We start from the raw sequence: 22,500 nt of genomic DNA, 5'->3' as shown, positions 1-22,500 counted from the left end.
GTACTACCTGTGTTACTGCACTACCTGTGTTACTGCACTACCTGTGTTACTGTACTACCTGTGTTACTGCACTACCTGTGTTACTGCACTACCTCTGTTACTGCACTACCTGTGTTACTGCACTACCTGTGTTACTACACTACCTCTGTTACTGCACTACCTGTGTTACTGCACTACCTGTGTTACTGCACTACCTCTGTTACTACACTACCTGTGTTACTGCACTACCTGTGTTACTGTACTACCTGTGTTACTACACTACCTGTGTTACTGCACTACCTGTGTTACTGCACTACCTGTGTTACTGCACTACCTGTGTTACTGCACTACCTCTGTTACTGCACTACCTGTGTTACTGCACTACCTGTGTTACTGCACTACCTGTGTTACTGCACTACCTGTGTTACTACACTACCTGTGTTACTGCACTACCTGTGTTACTACACTACCTGTGTTACTGCACTACCTGTGTTACTGTACTACCTCTGTTACTGCACTACCTGTGTTACTGCACTACCTGTGTTACTGTACTACCTCTGTTACTGCACTACCTGTGTTACTACACTACCTGTGTTACTGCACTACCTGTGTTACTACACTACCTGTGTTACTGCACTACCTGTGTTACTGTACTACCTCTGTTACTGCACTACCTGTGTTACTGCACTACCTGTGTTACTACACTACCTGTGTTAATGCACTACCTGTGTTACTGTACTACCTCTGTTACTGCACTACCTGTGTTACTGCACTACCTGTGTTACTGTACTACCTCTGTTACTGCACTACCTGTGTTACTACACTACCTCTGTTACTACACTACCTGTGTTACTACACTACCTGTGTTACTGCACTACCTGTGTTACTGTACTACCTGTGTTACTGCACTACCTGTGTTACTGCACTACCTCTGTTACTGCACTACCTGTGTTACTGTACTACCTGTGTTACTGCACTACCTGTGTTACTGCACTACCTCTGTTACTGCACTACCTGTGTTACTGCACTACCTGTGTTACTGCACTACCTGTGTTACTGCACTACCTGTGTTACTGCACTACCTGTGTTACTGCACTACCTCTGTTACTGCACTACCTGTGTTACTGCACTACCTGTGTTACTACACTACCTGTGTTACTACACTACCTGTGTTACTGCACTACCTGTGTTACTGCACTACCTGTGTTACTGCACTACCTCTGTTACTACACTACCTGTGTTACTGCACTACCTGTGTTACTGCACTACCTGTGTTACTGCACTACCTGTGTTACTACACTACCTGTGTTACTGCACTACCTGTGTTACTGCACTACCTCTGTTACTGTACTACCTGTGTTACTGCACTACCTGTGTTACTGCACTACCTGTGTTACTGTACTACCTGTGTTACTGCACTACCTGTGTTACTGCACTACCTGTGTTACTGTACTACCTGTGTTACTGCACTACCTGTGTTACTGCACTACCTGTGTTACTGTACTACCTGTGTTACTGCACTACCTGTGTTACTGTACTACCTGTGTTACTGCACTACCTCTGTTACTGTACTACCTGTGTTACTGCACTACCTCTGTTACTGCACTACCTGTGTTACTGTACTACCTGTGTTACTGCACTACCTGTGTTACTGCACTACCTGTGTTACTGTACTACCTGTGTTACTGTACTACCTGTGTTACTGTACTACCTGTGTTACTGTACTACCTGTGTTACTGTACTACCTCTGTTACTGCACTACCTGTGTTACTGCACTACCTGTGTTACTACACTACCTGTGTTACTGCACTACCTGTGTTACTGTACTACCTGTGTTACTGCACTACCTGTGTTACTGCACTACCTGTGTTACTGCACTACCTGTGTTACTACACTACCTGTGTTACTACACTACCTGTGTTACTACACTACCTGTGTTACTACACTATCTGTGTTACTACACTACCTGTGTTACTGTACTACCTGTGTTACTGTACTACCTGTGTTACTGTACTACCTGTGTTACTGTACTACCTGTGTTACTGTACTACCTGTGTTACTGCACTACCTGTGTTACTGTACTACCTGTGTTACTGTACTACCTCTGTTACTGCACTACCTGTGTTACTGCACTACCTGTGTTACTACACTACCTGTGTTACTGCACTACCTGTGTTACTGTACTACCTGTGTTACTGCACTACCTGTGTTACTGCACTACCTGTGTTACTGCACTACCTGTGTTACTGCACTACCTGTGTTACTGCACTACCTGTGTTACTACACTACCTGTGTTACTGCACTACCTGTGTTACTGTACTACCTGTGTTACTGCACTACCTGTGTTACTGCACTACCTGTGTTACTGCACTACCTGTGTTACTGCACTACCTGTGTTACTGCACTACCTGTGTTACTGCACTACCTCTGTTACTGCACTACATCTGTTACTGCACTACCTGTGTTACTGCATGTTACATCCCAATGTATATATTCCCCAGTGTGTGTCTCCATGTGTGTGTGTTCTCCATTTTGTTTCCTCCCTCCAGCCATTGTTCCCTTCCCCACTGGTCCCTGCCAGGCCAATCCTTCCATTATTGCAACACAGCAGTGATTGGTGGTTGGCTTTCCAGACTCTAACACTCAATCCACACCCCCCAATCATGGATCACCCCACACCTGTTAAAACATGGCTTTCTCCCTTCAGTCTTTCTCTCTCTCTGGCATGAGGCCTAGTGTTATTTTGTAACATTGTACTTTGATAATATCCCTTTTTGTTTATAGGCCTTTGTAATAGTGAAAGTGCCTTTGTGATTGTATGGCCGCAGAGAGAGCATTGTTACCTATAGATTGTTTGGTTATGTTTCCATTTTGTTGTATGTATCATTAATGTGTTTTTCTCTCTTTCTCAGGAAGCACAGATGGGGTGAGCTGCCATTTCCTTTGGATATTGTTTTCTCCTGTTTTGGTTAGGTAAGAGTAGTTTAGGTAATGTAATTTCTTTTACCATAGATTAGATTGGGTTTATTTGGAGTATAGTGGTGTTTGTTTGTTGTTTTGGCCTGGGCTCACCCCTGAGCTACATGTGCTTCCTTTGCATTTACCAATAAATATCATTGTTGTTTACAAACCTGGTCCATCATTTCTATCAACCAACTGTTATGTTACAGCCCTTTACCCTTAGACTCACAGGGGTCGTAACATAAATGGGGGCTCTGCCTGGATTTTATAACCCGTGTTCAATTGTTGGTTGATGGATTTGGTGAACTGTGTTTGTTTACACTTGTATAGTAATTAATTGATTTGTGTGTAAAAATGGCATTTGTGTAAGAAAAAAAAATGGCAGTTAGTACTTTTGATCTGGGGAAATTCTTGAGCAATCCTACTTGGGAAGCGCTAGATAGCTGCCGCAAGGCAGACTTAGTGGAGATTGCCACACATTTTCAACTCTCGGTTCAACAAAAGCATCTTAAGCAGGATATCAGGTGTCTTGTGGTAGATAAGCTGTTGGAGCAGGGGATGCTTGTTTTACCTGCGGTCTCTGATGAACATGCAAGTCCTCCTGGTGAACCTACAGAAGCACCGCCCTCTGAGGAGCAAGCCCAGGGTGCTGAAAAGGCAGGTGTGAACGTCACATTGCCACATTTTCACTTGACCTCTCCTGTGTCAACTGGGTCTCGAGAAGGGGCCCAGGTCAAGGTTAGAATAGCCCGTCTCCAGATGGAGGCTCAGGAGAAGGCACAAGCACGTGAGGCGGAGTATCGGCTTCGTAGGATGGAGCTTGAGGCAGAAAATGAAAGGGCTGTTAACATTCGTAGGTTGGAGCTTGAGCATGAAGTGGAAAAAGAGCTCAGACTGCGGAGGTTGGAGCTGGAAGTCCTAAGGAGTGGATCCAACTCTGCTACACCGACTCCTCCACAAGGCCCGGGTATGTCCTCCTCCACAGCTTATTCATCACACCCTTTTGATATAAGTAAACACATTGCTTTGGTGCCTCCGTTCCGAGAGACAGAAGTTGATACTTATTTTAATGTGTTTGAGCGTATTGCTGCTTCATTGCGCTGGCCAAGAGAGGTCTGGCCTTTGTTGCTTCAATGCAAATTGACTGGTAAAGCCCAAGAGGTTTGTTCAACACTTTCCCTAGAAGATAGTCTATTGTATGATACTGTGAAGGCTGCCATCCTTCGTGCATATGAGCTTGTGCCCGAAGCTTATAGGCAGAGGTTTCGCAGTCACAAGAGAGCTGTCAACCAGACCTTTGTAGAGTTTGCTAGAGAGAAGGGAACTCTCTTTGATAAATGGTGTGCAGCAAGCAAGGCCTCAGATCTTAACTCTCTCAGAGAACTCATTCTATTAGAAGAGTTTAAGAATCGTTTGCCAGAGCGTATTGTAATTTACCTGAGTGAGCAGAAAGTGTCCACTCTGCAGCAAGCTGCTGTATTAGCTGATGAGTTTGCGCTAACCCATAAAACTGTGTTTGTAGATAGGCGTGACTCGTTTCCCCCCCATGATTTCTCTCAGAGACCTTCTGTCCCCAACCATTCAGAATTCACACACCCCCGACCAAAAATGTCACCTCCACGCTCAAAAGAGGAGCGGACATGTTACTACTGTCATAAATCTGGTCATGTTATTTCTGACTGTTTAACATTGAAACGTAAGCAGCAACCGTCCTCTCAGAACTTTAGGCAACCCAAAGGGGTTGGTCTGATTAAAATGGCACCTGATTCCGATCAACAGATGCACAATGATCAGGATGTTCTCGATCCTTGTTTCAGGCCATTTACTTCCAAGGGTTTAGTTTCCTTGACAGGGGATCCAAAAGATCAGTGTACAGTTCAGATCTTACGAGATACTGGAGCCTCACAATCCTTTATCCTCTCTGATGTACTACCTCTGTCTGAGAAATCTTCCTGTGGTTCTAGTGTCCTGGTTCAAGGTATTGAGATGGGTTTCGTGCCAGCCCCGTTACACTGTATTCATGTACAATCTGATTTGGTCACTGGTTTCTTTAAAATAGGGGTGAGACCTTCCTTGCCAGTTAAAGGCATTTCCTTTATCATGGGAAATGATTTAGCTGGAGGACAGGTGAACGCTGTGCTGGAAGTGTTGGATCACCCAGACACAGATTCTCTGCCTGATGACTTGTCACAGAACTTCCCTGAAGTTTTTTCTGCAAGTGTTGTCACTCGGGCTCAATTGAAAAAGAGAGGTGATGAAATTAATTTGTCTGACTCTGTTTTTGCTTCAGCCTTTGTCAGGGAGGAGTTGCTGGCTCCAACTTCTGATACCGCTGACAAACCACCGACTCATAGTAAGGTACCCCCACAGACAACTGTAACTAGTTCCGACGCTTTGAAGTTACCCGTTACTCGTGAAATGCTAATTACTGCCCAGAAGGCTGACTCTTCTCTTGCAAAATGTTTCTCTTCTCTTGAAACAGAACAGAGGAGAGAGTTGCATTCTTATTTTGTGGATGAAGGAGTTTTGATGCGTACATGGAGGTCCCATGGTACTAGACTGGCAGAGCATGCACAATCGGAGATAGGGCTACCAGATCAGGTACCAGACTGGAGCACTGTTTATCAGATTGTTGTCCCTGCAGTTTATCGTCAGCATGTACTGTTCTTGGCCCATGACCACCCTTGGTCTGGACACTTGGGAGTCACTAAAACGTACAACAGAATACTTCAACATTTCTTTTGGCCCGGTTTGAAGTCCGATGTAGCACAGTACTGTCGTACCTGTAGTACTTGTCAGATCACCGGAAAGCCAAACCAGGTAATTCCACCTGCTCCCCTCTGTCCTATACCAGCGGTCGGTGAACCATTTGAACATGTCATAGTTGACTGTGTTGGTCCGTTGCCAAGGACCAAAGCCGGCAATCAGTTTTTGTTGACAATAATGTGTACCGCCACCCGTTTCCCTGAGGCTATCCCTCTTCGCAGAATTACAGCGCCTGTAATAATTAAGGCTTTGACGAAGTTCTTCTCCACGTTTGGACTGCCTAAGGTAGTACAAACGGACCAAGGCACCAACTTCCTGTCTAGGTTATTTGAGCAAGTGTTACAGTCCCTGGGTATCCGACATATAGTGTCCAGTGCCTACCACCCTGAAACTCAGGGGGCTCTAGAACGTTGGCATCAGACCTTAAAGTCCATGCTGCGTAAATATTGCTTAGACACAGAGAAAGATTGGGATGAGGGTGTCCCCCTTGTTCTATTTGCTGCGCGAGAGACCATACAGGAGTCTCTTGGTTTCAGTCCTGCTGAGCTCGTTTTTGGGCACACTGTTAGAGGGCCTCTGAAAGTTCTTAAAGAACGGTTCATGTCAAAGGGTGCCAGCACACCCACTAATGTTCTAGATTTTGTTAGCCAGTTTCGAGAGCGACTGCATCAGGCGTGCTCTCTCGCAAAAGAAGCGCTCTCTTCTTCTCAGAGAACTATGAAACGGCACTATGACGAGAAAGCTGTTTCTCGATCTTTCCAGCCAGGTGATAAGGTTCTAGTCCTGTTACCTATCCTTGGTTCTGCTCTTTCCGCTCGTTTTTCCGGACCGTATGCAATAGACAAGAAGATAAGTGATACAGACTATGTGGTTCGCACCCCTGATCGTAAACGTCACTCTCGTGTTTGCCACATCAATATGCTTAAACCATATTTTTCCAGAGATAGTGTGCAGGTGAAGACCTCAGACCAGACAGCCGGACTGGCCGTCTCTGCTGTTGCCTCAACTCCAATAGTTCCGGACTCTCCTGACGTTAGTGGTGAGGATGTAGATGGCTTGGAGTTGCGCAATGCAGCCCATCAGGGTGCTAGATTGTCCAACACTGTGATGTTATTGAACCTGCCCACTCACTTAGCACACTTACCTGAGGAGCAGCGAGAGGACATCACAAATTTGATTCAGGCCTACATGGCTCTGTTTGGTGATGTTCCCTCCTGTACTTCTGTATTGGCCCATGATATTAAAGTTAACAACGCTGTGCCTATCAAGCAACATGCATACCGTGTTAACATCACCAAGAGGGCCATGATGCAACAGGAGGTTGACTATTTGTTAAAACATGGTTTAGCCAAGCCAAGTTGCAGTCCCTGGAGTTCACCTTGCTTGTTAGCTCCCAAATCGGATGGAACTCCTAGATTTTGTACTGATTTCCGAAAGGTAAATGCTGTCACCGTGCCTGATTCCTTCCCACTGCCCCGCATGGAAGATTGTATTGACAACCTTGGATCTGCCACCTATGTTAGCAAACTAGATTTGTTAAAGGGTTACTGGCAGGTCCCTTTGACCCCCCGTGCCTCGGAAATCTCTGCGTTTGTTACTCCTGACAATTTTTTGCAATATACTGTAATGCCTTTTGGAATGCGTAATGCCCCGGCCACTTTCCAGCGACTGGTGACCCTAGTCCTGGCTGGTGTTCCAAATTGTAATGCCTATCTCGATGACCTGGTTGTCTATTCGACCAACTGGCGTGACCACATGACAACCTTGCAAACTGTCTTTGACCGCTTAGCTGGAGCCTCCCTGACCCTTAACCTTGCCAAGTGTGAGTTCGGCAAGGCTACGGTTACCTATCTTGGTAAGCAGGTAGGACAAGGCCAAGTGCGTCCGGTGGATGCAAAAATATCTGCAATCACAACTTTTCCAGTGCCTACTACTAGGCGGGAATTGCGTAGATTCCTTGGGATGGCTGGGTATTACCGTGGTTTTTGCCGGAACTTTTCTTCTGTCGTCACTTCTCTCACTAGCCTGTGTAGCCCGGCCAAACCATTCATTTGGACAGCTGATTGTCAAAATGCATTTGATAGTGTTAAAGCTCTCTTATGCAGTTCCCCTGTTCTCTCTGCTCCAGATTTCTCCCTGCCATTCCAGCTGGAGGTGGATGCCAGCGGGGTGGGAGCTGGAGGGGTGTTATTACAGGAAGATCACGATGGTGTCAGTCACCCGGTTTGTTATTTCTCCCGGAAATTTAACAAACATCAACTAAACTATTCCACTATTGAAAAGGAGACTTTGGCTATGTTGTATGCGTTGCAACATTTTGAGGTGTATGTCGGTTCGAGCGTATTACCAGTGGTAGTATACACCGACCACAACCCATTGGTTTTTCTGTCGCGGATGTACAACCACAATCAGCGCCTCATGCGTTGGGCGCTCATAGTGCAAAATTATAACCTCAGCATAAAGCATAAGAAGGGGTCTGATAATGTGTTGGCGGATGCTCTGTCTCGTAGTTGAAATCTCTGTTGCTGTCGACTTGTTCTATTTTGCTGTCGACTCGTTCTACTGTATATTGCTGTCGACTTGATCTATTTTTTCTGTCTACTCGGTCTATGTTGCTGTGGACTCGTTTTATGTTGCTGCTAGTTTTTTTCATAGCTCTTTGTTTTGGAGTGCATGTTATCTCGGGGATGTTATCTCGTTGTTAAAGAAGAAAAAAAAAACATGTTTAGTTGGTAGTTTATGTAGGCATGTTTTTTGTCTTATGTATGGGGGTGTTACATCCCAATGTATATATTCCCCAGTGTGTGTCTCCATGTGTGTGTGTTCTCCATTTTGTTTCCTCCCTCCAGCCATTGTTCCCTTCCCCACTGGTCCCTGCCAGGCCAATCCTTCCATTATTGCAACACAGCAGTGCTTGGTGGTTGGCTTTCCAGACTCTAACACTCAATCCACACCCCCCAATCATGGATCACCCCACACCTGTTAAAACATGGCTTTCTCCCTTCAGTCTTTCTCTCTCTCTGGCATGAGGCCTAGTGTTATTTTGTGGCATTGTACTTTGATAATATCCCTTTTTGTTTATAGGCCTTTGTAATAGTGAAAGTGCCTTTGTGATTGTATGGCCGCAGAGAGAGCATTGTTACCTATAGATTGTTTGGTTATGTTTCCATTTTGTTGTATGTATCATTAATGTGTTTTTCTCTCTTTCTCAGGAAGCACAGATGGGGTGAGCTGCCATTTCCTTTGGATATTGTTTTCTCCTGTTTTGGTTAGGTAAGAGTAGTTTAGGTAATGTAATTTCTTTTACCATAGATTAGATTGGGTTTATTTGGAGTATAGTGGTGTTTGTTTGTTGTTTTGGCCTGGGCTCACCCCTGAGCTACATGTGCTTCCTTTGCATTTACCAATAAATATCATTGTTGTTTACAAACCTGGTCCATCATTTCTATCAACCAACTGTTATGTTACAGCCCTTTACCCTTAGACTCACAGGGGTCGTAACACTGCACTACCTCTGTTACTGCACTACCTCTGTTACTGCACTACCTGTGTTACTGTACTACCTGTGTTACTGCACTACCTGTGTTACTGCACTACCTGTGTTACTGCACTACCTCTGTTACTGTACTACCTGTGTTACTGCACTACCTGTGTTACTGCACTACCTGTGTTACTGCACTACCTGTGTTACTGTACTACCTCTGTTACTGAACTACCTGTGTTACTGCACTACCTCTGTTACTGTACTACCTGTGTTACTGCACTACCTGTGTTACTGCACTACCTGTGTTACTGCACTACCTGTGTTACTGCACTACCTGTGTTACTGCACTACCTCTGTTACTGTACTACCTGTGTTACTGCACTACATGTGTTACTGCACTACCTCTGTTACTGTACTACCTGTGTTACTGTACTACCTGTGTTACTGTACTACCTGTGTTACTGTACTACCTGTGTTACTGCACTACCTGTGTTACTGCACTACCTGTGTTACTGCACTACCTGTGTTACTGCACTACCTGTGTTACTGCACTACCTCTGTTACTGTACTACCTGTGTTACTGCACTACCTGTGTTACTGCACTACCTGTGTTACTGCACTACCTGTGTTACTGTACTACCTGTGTTACTGCACTACCTGTGTTACTGCACTACCTCTGTTACTGCACTACCTGTGTTACTACACTACCTGTGTTACTGCACTACCTGTGTTACTGCACTACCTGTGTTACTGTACTACATGTGTTACTACACTACCTGTGTTACTGCACTACCTGTGTTACTGCACTACCTGTGTTACTGCACTACCTGTGTTACTGCACTACCTCTGTTACTGCACTACCTGTGTTACTGCACTACCTCTGTTACTGTACTACCTGTGTTACTGCACTACCTGTGTTACTGCACTACCTGTGTTACTGTACTACCTGTGTTACTGCACTACCTGTGTTACTGCACTACCTCTGTTACTGCACTACCTGTGTTACTGCACTACCTGTGTTACTGTACTACCTGTGTTACTGCACTACCTGTGTTACTGCACTACCTCTGTTACTGTACTACCTGTGTTACTGCACTACCTGTGTTACTGCACTACCTGTGTTACTGCACTACCTGTGTTACTGTACTACCTGTGTTACTGCACTACCTGTGTTACTGCACTACCTGTGTTACTGCACTACCTCTGTTACTGCACTACCTGTGTTACTGTACTACCTGTGTTACTGCACTACCTGTGTTACTGCACTACCTCTGTTACTGCACTACCTGTGTTACTGCACTACCTGTGTTACTGTACTACCTGTGTTACTGCACTACCTGTGTTACTGCACTACCTCTGTTACTGTACTACCTGTGTTACTGCACTACCTGTGTTACTGCACTACCTGTGTTACTGCACTACCTGTGTTACTGTACTACCTGTGTTACTGCACTACCTGTGTTACTGCACTACCTGTGTTACTGTACTACCTGTGTTACTACACTACCTGTGTTACTGCACTACCTGTGTTACTGTACTACCTGTGTTACTGCACTACCTCTGTTACTGCACTACCTGTGTTACTGTACTACCTGTGTTACTGCACTACCTGTGTTACTACACTACCTGTGTTACTGCACTACCTGTGTTACTGCACTACCTGTGTTACTGCACTACCTGTGTTACTGTACTACCTCTGTTACTGTACTACCTGTGTTACTGTACTACCTGTGTTACTGCACTACCTGTGTTACTACACTACCTGTGTTACTGCACTACCTCTGTTACTACGCTACCTGTGTTACTGCACTACCTGTGTTACTGCACTACCTGTGTTACTGTACTACCTCTGTTACTGTACTACCTGTGTTACTACACTACCTGTGTTACTGCACTACCTCTGTTACTACACTACCTGTGTTACTGCACTACCTCTGTTACTGCACTACCTCTGTTACTGTACTACCTGTGTTACTACACTACCTGTGTTACTGCACTACCTCTGTTACTACACTACCTGTGTTACTGTACTACCTGTGTTACTGCACTACCTCTGTTACTGCACTACCTGTGTTACTGCACTACCTGTGTTACTACACTACCTCTGTTACTGCACTACCTGTGTTACTGTACTACCTGTGTTACTACACTACCTGTGTTACTGCACTACCTCTGTTACTACACTACCTGTGTTACTGCACTACCTCTGTTACTGCACTACCTGTGTTACTGTACTACCTGTGTTACTACACTACCTGTGTTACTGCACTACCTGTGTTACTGTACTACCTGTGTTACTGTACTACCTGTGTTACTGTACTACCTGTGTTACTGCACTACCTGTGTTACTGCACTACCTGTGTTACTGCACTACCTGTGTTACTACACTACCTGTGTTACTGCACTACCTCTGTTACTGCACTACCTGTGTTACTGCACTACCTGTGTTACTGCACTACCTGTGTTACTGCACTACCTGTGTTACTGCACTACCTCTGTTACTGCACTACCTGTGTTACTGCACTACCTGTGTTACTGCACTACCTGTGTTACTGCACTACCTGTGTTACTGTACTACCTGTGTTACTGCACTACCTCTGTTACTGTACTAGCTGTGTTACTGCACTACCTGTGTTACTGCACTACCTCTGTTACTGTACTACCTGTGTTACTGCACTACCTGTGTTACTGTACTACCTGTGTTACTGCACTACCTGTGTTACTGCACTACCTGTGTTACTGCACTACCTGTGTTACTGTACTACCTGTGTTACTACACTACCTCTGTTACTACACTACCTGTGTTACTACACTACCTCTGTTACTACACTACCTCTGTTACTACACTACCTCTGTTACTGCACTACCTCTGTTACTGCACTACCTGTGTTACAGCTCTACCTGTGTTACTGCACTACCTGTGTTACTGCACTACCTGTGTTACTGCACTACCTCTGTTACTACACTACCTGTGTTACTGCACTACCTCTGTTACTGCACTACCTCTGTTACTGCACTACCTGTGTTACTACACTACCTGTGTTACTGCACTACCTGTGTTACTGCACTACCTCTGTTACTGCACTACCTGTGTTACTGCACTACCTGTGTTACTGCACTACCTCTGTTACTGTACTACCTGTGTTACTGCACTACCTCTGTTACTACACTACCTCTGTTACTGCACTACCTGTGTTACTACACTACCTCTGTTACTACACTACCTCTGTTACTGCACTACCTGTGTTACTGTACTACCTCTGTTACTGCACTACTTGTGTTACTGCACTACCTGTGTTACTACACTACCTCTGTTACTACACTACCTGTGTTACTACACTACCTGTGTTACTGTACTACCTGTGTTACTGCACTACCTGTGTTACTGCACTACCTGTGTTACTGCACTACCTGTGTTACTACACTACCTGTGTTACTGCACTACCTGTGTTACTGCACTACCTGTGTTACTGTACTACCTGTGTTACTGCACTACCTCTGTTACTGCACTACCTGTGTTACTGTACTACCTGTGTTACTGCACTACCTGTGTTACTACACTACCTGTGTTACTGTACTACCTCTGTTACTGCACTACCTGTGTTACTGTACTACCTGTGTTACTGCACTACCTGTGTTACTGTACTACCTGTGTTACTGTACTACCTGTGTTACTGCACTACCTGTGTTACTGCACTACCTGTGTTACTGTACTACCTGTGTTACTGCACTACCTGTGTTACTGTACTACCTGTGTTACTGCACTACCTGTGTTACTGTACTACCTGTGTTACTGCACTACCTGTGTTACTGCACTACCTCTGTTACTACACTACCTGTGTTACTGCACTACCTGTGTTACTGCACTACCTGTGTTACTACACTACCTCTGTTACTGCACTACCTGTGTTACTGCACTACCTGTGTTACTACACTACCTGTGTTACTACACTACCTCTGTTACTGTACTACCTGTGTTACTGCACTACCTGTGTTACTACACTACCTCTGTTACTGCACTACCTGTGTTACTGCACTACCTGTGTTACTGCACTACCTGTGTTACTGCACTACCTGTGTTACTGTACTACCTGTGTTACTGCACTACCTGTGTTACTGTACTACCTGTGTTACTGCACTACCTCTGTTACTGCACTACCTGTGTTACTGTACTACCTCTGTTACTGCACTACCTCTGTTACTGCACTACCTGTGTTACTACACTACCTGTGTTACTGCACTACCTGTGTTACTGCACTACCTCTGTTACTGCACTACCTGTGTTACTGCACTACCTGTGTTACTGCACTACCTGTGTTACTACACTACCTGTGTTACTGCACTACCTGTGTTACTCCACTACCTGTGTTACTGCACTACCTCTGTTACTGCACTACCTGTGTTACTGCACTACCTGTGTTACTGTACTACCTGTGTTACTGCACTACCTCTGTTACTGCACTACCTGTGTTACTGCACTACCTCTGTTACTACACTACCTGTGTTACTGTACTACCTGTGTTACTGCACTACCTCTGTTACTGCACTACCTCTGTTACTGTACTACCTGTGTTACTGCACTACCTGTGTTACTGTACTACCTGTGTTACTGCACTACCTGTGTTACTGTACTACCTCTGTTACTGTACTACCTGTGTTACTGCACTACCTGTCTTACTGTACTACCTGTGTTACTGTACTACCTGTGTTACTGTACTACCTGTGTTACTGCACTACCTGTGTTACTACACTACCTGTGTTACTGCACTACCTCTGTTACTGCACTACCTCTGTTACTGCACTACCTCTGTTACTGTACTACCTCTGTTACTGCACTACCTGTGTTACTGCACTACCTGTGTTACTGTACTACCTGTGTTACTGCACTACCTGTGTTACTGCACTACCTGTGTTACTACACTACCTGTGTTACTGCACTACCTGTGTTACTACACTACCTGTGTTACTGCGCTACCTGTGTTACTGCACTACCTGTGTTACTGTACTACCTGTGTTACTGCACTACCTCTGTTACTGCACTACCTGTGTTACTACACTACCTGTGTTACTGCACTACCTGTGTTACTACACTACCTGTGTTACTGCACTACCTGTGTTACTGCACTACCTCTGTTACTGCACTACCTGTGTTACTACACTACCTGTGTTACTGCACTACCTGTGTTACTACACTACCTGTGTTACTGCACTACCTGTGTTACTGCACTACCTGTGTTACTGCACTACCTGTGTTACTGTACTACCTGTGTTACTGTACTACCTGTGTTACTGCACTACCTGTGTTACTGCACTACCTGTGTTACTGTACTACCTCTGTTACTGCACTACCTGTGTTACTGTACTACCTCTGTTACTGTACTACCTGTGTTACTGCACTACCTGTGTTACTGCACTACCTGTGTTACTGCACTACCTGTGTTACTGCACTACCTCTGTTACTGCACTACCTGTGTTACTGCACTACCTGTGTTACTGCACTACCTCTGTTACTGCACTACCTGTGTTACTGTACTACCTGTGTTACTACACTACCTGTGTTACTGCACTACCTCTGTTACTGCACTACCTGTGTTACTGTACTACCTGTGTTACTGTACTACCTGTGTTACTGCACTACCTGTGTTACTGCACTACCTATGTTACTGCACTACCTGTGTTACTGCACTACCTCTGTTACTGTACTACCTGTGTTACTGCACTACCTGTGTTACTGCACTACCTGTGTTACTGTACTACCTGTGTTACTGTACTACCTGTGTTACTGCACTACCTGTGTTACTGCACTACCTGTGTTACTGCACTACCTGTGTTACTGCACTACCTGTGTTACTGTACTACCTCTGTTACTGTACTACCTCTGTTACTGCACTACCTGTGTTACTGTACTACCTCTGTTACTGTACTACCTGTGTTACTGCACTACCTGTGTTACTGCACTACCTGTGTTACTGCACTACCTCTGTTACTGTACTACCTGTGTTACTGCACTACCTGTGTTACTGCACTACCTGTGTTACTGCACTACCTGTGTTACTGCACTACCTGTGTTACTGCACTACCTGTGTTACTGCACTACCTGTGTTACTGCACTACCTGTGTTACTGTACTACCTCTGTTACTGTACTACCTGTGTTACTACACTACCTGTGTTACTGCACTACCTCTGTTACTACACTACCTGTGTTACTGCACTACCTCTGTTACTGCACTACCTGTGTTACTGTACTACCTGTGTTACTGCACTACCTGTGTTACTGCACTACCTGTGTTACTGTACTACCTGTGTTACTGCACTACCTGTGTTACTGCACTACCTGTGTTACTGCACTACCTGTGTTACTGCACTACCTGTGTTACTGCACTACCTGTGTTACTGTACTACCTGTGTTACTACACTACCTCTGTTACTACACTACCTGTGTTACTGCACTACCTCTGTTACTGCACTACCTCTGTTACTGCACTACCTGTGTTACTGCACTACCTGTGTTACTGCACTACCTCTGTTACTGTACTACCTGTGTTACTGCACTACCTGTGTTACTACACTACCTCTGTTACTGCACTACCTGTGTTACTACACTACCTCTGTTACTACACTACCTCTGTTACTGCACTACCTGTGTTACTGCACTACCTCTGTTACTACACTACCTCTGTTACTGCACTACCTGTGTTACTACACTACCTCTGTTACTACACTACCTCTGTTACTGCACTACCTGTGTTACTGTACTACCTGTGTTACTGTACTACCTGTGTTACTGCACTACCTGTGTTACTACACTACCTGTGTTACTGCACTACCTGTGTTACTGCACTACCTGTGTTACTGCACTACCTGTGTTACTGAACTACCTGTGTTACTGCACTACCTCTGTTACTGCACTACCTGTGTTACTACATTACCTGTGTTACTACACTACCTGTGTTACTGCACTACCTGTGTTACTGTACTACCTGTGTTACTACACTACCTGTGTTACTGCACTACCTGTGTTACTGCACTACCTGTGTTACTGCACTACCTGTGTTACTGTACTACCTGTGTTACTGCACTACCTGTGTTACTGCACTACCTGTGTTACTGTACTACCTGTGTTACTGCACTACCTGTGTTACTGTACTACCTGTGTTACTGCACTACCTGTGTTACTGCACTACCTGTGTTACTGCACTACCTGTGTTACTGTACTACCTGTGTTACTGCACTACCTGTGTTACTACACTACCTGTGTTACTGCACTACCTGTGTTACTGCACTACCTGTGTTACTGCACTACCTGTGTTACTGCACTACCTCTGTTACTGCACTACCTGTGTTACTACACTACCTGTGTTACTACACTACCTGTGTTACTGCACTACCTGTGTTACTGTACTACCTGTGTTACTACACTACCTGTGTTACTGCACTACCTGTGTTACTGTACTACCTGTGTTACTGCACTACCTGTGTTACTGCACTACCTGTGTTACTGTACTACCTGTGTTACTGCACTACCTGTGTTACTGTACTACCTGTGTTACTGCACTACCTGTGTTACTGCACTACCTGTGTTACTGCACTACCTGTGTTACTGCACTACCTGTGTTACTGTACTACCTGTGTTACTGCACTACCTGTGTTACTGCACTACCTGTGTTACTACACTACCTGTGTTACTGTACTACCTGTGTTACTGCACTACCTGTGTTACTACACTACCTGTGTTACTGCACTACCTGTGTTACTACACTACCTCTGTTACTGCACTACCTGTGTTACTGCACTACCTGTGTTACTACACTACCTGTGTTACTACACTACCTGTGTTACTGTACTACCTGTGTTACTGCACTACCTGTGTTACTGCACTACCTCTGTTACTGCACTACCTGTGTTACTGCACTACCTGTGTTACTGCACTACCTGTGTTACTGCACTACCTGTGTTACTGCACTACCTCTGTTACTGCACTACCTGTGTTACTGCACTACCTGTGTTACTGTACTACCTGTGTTACTGTACTACCTGTGTTACTGCACTACCTGTGTTACTGCACTACCTGTGTTACTGTACTACCTGTGTTACTGTACTACCTCTGTTACTGCACTACCTGTGTTACTGTACTACCTGTGTTACTGCACTACCTGTGTTACTGCACTACCTCTGTTACTACACTACCGGTGTTACTGCACTACCTGTGTTACTGTACTACCTGTGTTACTGCACTACCTGTGTTACTGCACTACCTGTGTTACTGCACTACCTGTGTTACTGTACTACCTGTGTTACTGCACTACCTGTGTTACTGCACTACCTGTGTTACTGCACTACCTCTGTTACTGTACTACCTGTGTTACTGCACTACCTGTGTTACTACACTACCTGTGTTACTACACTACCTGTGTTACTACACTACCTGTGTTACTGCACTACCTGTGTTACTGTACTACCTCTGTTACTGTACTACCTCTGTTACTGTACTACCTGTGTTACTGCACTACCTGTGTTACTACACTACCTGTGTTACTGCACTACCTGTGTTACTGCACTACCTGTGTTACTGCACTACCTGTGTTACTGCACTACCTGTGTTACTGCACTACATGTGTTACTGTACTACCTCTGTTACTGCACTACCTGTGTCACTGCACTACCTCTGTTACTGCACTACCTGTGTTACTGTACTACCTCTGTTACTGCACTACCTCTGTTACTACACTACCTGTGTTACTGCACTACCTGTGTTACTGTACTACCTGTGTTACTGTACTACCTGTGTTACTGTACTACCTGTATTACTACACTACCTGTGTTACTACACTACCTGTGTTACTGCACTACCTGTGTTACTGTACTACCTGTGTTACTGCACTACCTGTGTTACTGCACTACCTGTGTTACTGCACTACCTCTGTTACTGCACTACCTGTGTTACTACACTACCTCTGTTACTGCACTACCTCTGTTACTGCACTACCTGTGTTACTGCACTACCTGTGTTACTACACTACCTGTGTTACTGCACTACCTGTGTTACTGCACTACCTCTGTTACTGCACTACCTGTGTTACTGCACTACCTGTGTTACTGCACTACCTGTGTTACTGCACTACCTGTGTTACTACACTACCTGTGTTACTGCACTACCTGTGTTACTACACTACCTGTGTTACTGCACTACCTGTGTTACTGTACTACCTGTGTTACTGCACTACCTGTGTTACTGCACTACCTGTGTTACTGCACTACCTCTGTTACTGCACTACCTGTGTTACTACACTACCTCTGTTACTGCACTACCTCTGTTACTGCACTACCTGTGTTACTGCACTACCTGTGTTACTACACTACCTGTGTTACTGCACTACCTGTGTTACTGCACTACCTCTGTTACTGCACTACCTGTGTTACTGCACTACCTGTGTTACTGCACTACCTGTGTTACTACACTACCTGTGTTACTGCACTACCTGTGTTACTGTACTACCTGTGTTACTGTACTACCTGTGTTACTGCACTACCTGTGTTACTGCACTACCTGTGTTACTACACTACCTGTGTTACTGCACTACCTGTGTTACTGCACTACCTGTGTTACTGTACTACCTCTGTCACTGTACTACCTGTGTTACTGTACTACCTGTGTTACTGCACTACCTGTGTTACTGCACTACCTGTGTTACTGCACTACCTCTGTTACTGCACTACCTCTGTTACTGTACTACCTGTGTTACTGCACTACCTGTGTTACTGTACTACCTGTGTTACTGCACTACCTGTGTTACTGCACTACCTCTGTTACTGTACTACCTGTGTTACTGCACTACCTGTGTTACTGTACTACCTGTGTTACTGCACTACCTGTGTTACTGCACTACCTGTGTTACTGCACTACCTGTGTTACTGCACTACCTGTGTTACTGCACTACCTGTGTTACTGCACTACCTGTGTTACTGTACTACCTCTGTTACTACACTACCTCTGTTACTACACTACCTCTGTTACTGTACTACCTGTGTTACTACACTACCTCTGTTACTGTACTACCTGTGTTACTGTACTACCTGTGTTACTGCACTACCTCTGTTACTGCACTACCTGTGTTACTGCACTACCTGTGTTACTGCACTACCTGTGTTACTGCACTACCTGTGTTACTACACTACCTGTGTTACTGTACTACCTGTGTTACTGTACTACCTGTGTCACTACACTACCTGTGTTACTGCACTACCTGTGTTACTGTACTACCTGTGTTACTGCACTACCTCTGTTACTGCACTACCTGTGTTACTGCACTACCTGTGTTACTGCACTACCTGTGTTACTGCACTACCTGTGTTACTGCACTACCTGTGTTACTGCACTACCTGTGTTACTGTACTACCTGTGTTACTGTACTACCTGTGTTACTGCACTACCTGTGTTACTGCACTACCTGTGTTACTGTACTATCTGTGTTACTGTACTACCTGTGTTACTGCACTACCTCTGTTACTGCACTACCTCTGTTACTGCACTACCTGTGTTACTGCACTACCTCTGTTACTACACTACCTGTGTTACTACACTACCTGTGTTACTGCACTACCTGTGTTACTACACTACCTGTGTTACTGCACTACCTGTGTTACTGCACTACCTGTGTTACTGTACTACCTGTGTTACTGCACTACCTGTGTTACTGTACTACCTGTGTTACTGCACTACCTGTGTTACTGCACTACCTGTGTTACTGCACTACCTCTGTTACTACACTACCTGTGTTACTGCACTACCTGTGTTACTACACTACCTGTGTTACTGCACTACCTGTGTTACTGCACTACCTCTGTTACTACACTACCTGTGTTACTGCACTACCTGTGTTACTGCACTACCTCTGTTACTGCACTACCTCTGTTACTACACTACCTGTGTTACTGCACTACCTGTGTTACTGCACTACCTCTGTTACTGCACTACCTCTGTTACTACACTACCTGTGTTACTGCACTACCTCTGTTACTACACTACCTGTGTTACTGCACTACCTCTGTTACTACACTACCTCTGTTACTGCACTACCTGTGTTACTGCACTACCTGTGTTACTGCACTACCTGTGTTACTGCACTACCTGTGTTACTGCACTACCTCTGTTACTGCACTACCTGTGTTACTGCACTACCTGTGTTACTGCACTACCTGTGTTACTGCACTACCTGTGTTACTACACTACCTGTGTTACTGCACTACCTCTGTTACTGCACTACCTGTGTTACTGCACTACCTGTGTTACTACACTACCTGTGTTACTGCACTACCTCTGTTACTGCACTACCTCTGTTACTGTACTACCTGTGTTACTGTACTACCTCTGTTACTGCACTACCTGTGTTACTGCACTACCTCTGTTACTGCACTACCTCTGTTACTGCACTACCTGTGTTACTACACTACCTCTGTTACTGCACTACCTGTGTTACTGCACTACCTGTGTTACTGTACTACCTCTGTTACTGCACTACCTGTGTTACTGCACTACCTCTGTTACTGCACTACCTCTGTTACTACACTACCTCTGTTACTGCACTACCTGTGTTACTGTACTACCTCTGTTACTGCACTACCTGTGTTACTGCACTACCTGTGTTACTGCACTACCTCTGTTACTACACTACCTGTGTTACTGTACTACCTCTGTTACTGCACTACCTGTGTTACTGCACTACCTGTGTTACTGCACTACCTCTGTTACTACACTACCTGTGTTACTGCACTACCTGTGTTACTGCACTACCTGTGTTACTGCACTACCTGTGTTACTGTACTACCTGTGTTACTGCACTACCTGTGTTACTACACTACCTGTGTTACTGTACTACCTGTGTTACTGCACTACCTGTGTTACTGCACTACCTGTGTTACTGCACTACCTGTGTTACTGCACTACCTGTGTTACTGCACTACCTCTGTTACTGTACTACCTGTGTTACTGCACTACCTGTGTTACTACACTACCTCTGTTACTACACTACCTGTGTTATTGCACTATTCTGCACACCATTTGTTTTAGTTTACATGGTTATTTTGTGGTGCACCACTGATGAGCTTTATTTTTATTTTGTTTTGAATTTTGATCCAATGCTGCAATAAGTGAAAGAAATAAGCTATATCCATGTTGGATATAATGGATAGTTGGATACTGTTAAATAAAAAAACAAAGAAATCGGTATCGGCAGATACAAAAAATCACATGATCGGGATCGGATTGGGAGCAAAAAAATGCGATCGGGACATCCCTAGTTGAGGGTTGAGGTTAGGGTTGAGGTTAGGTTTGAGGTTAGGGTTGATGTTAGAGTTGAGGTTAGGGTTGAGGTTAGGGTTGAGGTTAGGTTTGAGGTTAGGGTTGAGGTTGAGGTTAGGGTTGAGGTTAGGCTTGAGGTTAGGGTCAGGGTTGAGGTTAGGGTTTATGTTAGGTTTGAGGTTAGGGTTGATGTTAGAGTTGAGGTTAGGGTTGAGGTTAGGGTTGAGGTTAGGGTTGAGGTTGAGGTTAGGTTTGAGGTTAGGGTTGATGTTAGAGTTGAGGTTAGGGTTGAGGTTAGGGTTGAGGTTAGGGTTGAGGTTAGGGTTGATGTTAGGGTTGAGGTTAGGGTTGAGGTTAGCATGGAGGTTGAGGTTAGGGTTGAGGTTAGACTTGATGTTAGGGTTGAGGGACTCACCAGCTCTCTGAGCCTCCAGCAGGAAGGCGTTGCCATAGTCCCAGAAGAACATGCCGGCCGCAGACAGCTTGTTAATGGCTGCTACCTGTCTCTGGAGGCTGCAAGAGAACATTATCTGATCAGACAGACAGACAGACAGACAGACAGACAGACAGACAGACAGACAGACAGACAGACAGACAGACAGACAGACAGGCAGGCAGGCAGGCAGGCAGGCAGACCGACAGGCAGGCAGGCAGGCAGACCGACAGACAGGCAGACAGGCAGGCAGACAGGCAGGCAGGCAGACAGACAGACAGACAGACAGACAGGCAGGCAGGCAGGCAGGCAGGCAGGCAGGCAGGCAGGCAGGCAGGCAGGCAGACAGGCAGACAGGCAGGCAGGCAGGCAGACAGGCAGGCAGGCAGACAGACAGACAGGCAGGCAGGCAGGCAGACAGGCAGGCAGGCAGACAGGCAGGCAGGCAGGCAGGCAGGCAGGGAGGGAGGCAGACAGGCAGGCAGGGAGGGAGGCAGACAGGCAGACAGGCAGGCAGGCAGGCAGGCAGGCAGGCAGACAGGCAGGCAGGCAGGCAGGCAGGCAGGCAGACAGGCAGG

The 22,500-nt window shown here is 45.4% G+C and overlaps 1 protein-coding gene across 1 annotated transcript in view; it reads right to left on the bottom strand.

Moving 5' to 3' along the window:
• uroc1 (urocanate hydratase 1) overlaps positions 1-22,500 on the bottom strand; it is a gene marked incomplete at both ends in the record, with an annotated part of 111,168 nt that overhangs the window by 31,714 nt on the left and 56,954 nt on the right. Inside the window, 1 exon segment of the mRNA XM_084315475.1 lies at positions 21,905-22,002. Coding sequence (XP_084171601.1) covers positions 21,905-22,002 — 98 coding nt within the window.

This window comes from Notolepis coatsorum (assembly GCF_963971535.1).
Source record: "Notolepis coatsorum genome assembly, chromosome: 6".
Taxonomy (NCBI): domain Eukaryota; kingdom Metazoa; phylum Chordata; class Actinopteri; order Aulopiformes; family Paralepididae; genus Notolepis; species Notolepis coatsorum.
This window is presented reverse-complemented; position numbering and strand designations above follow the sequence as displayed.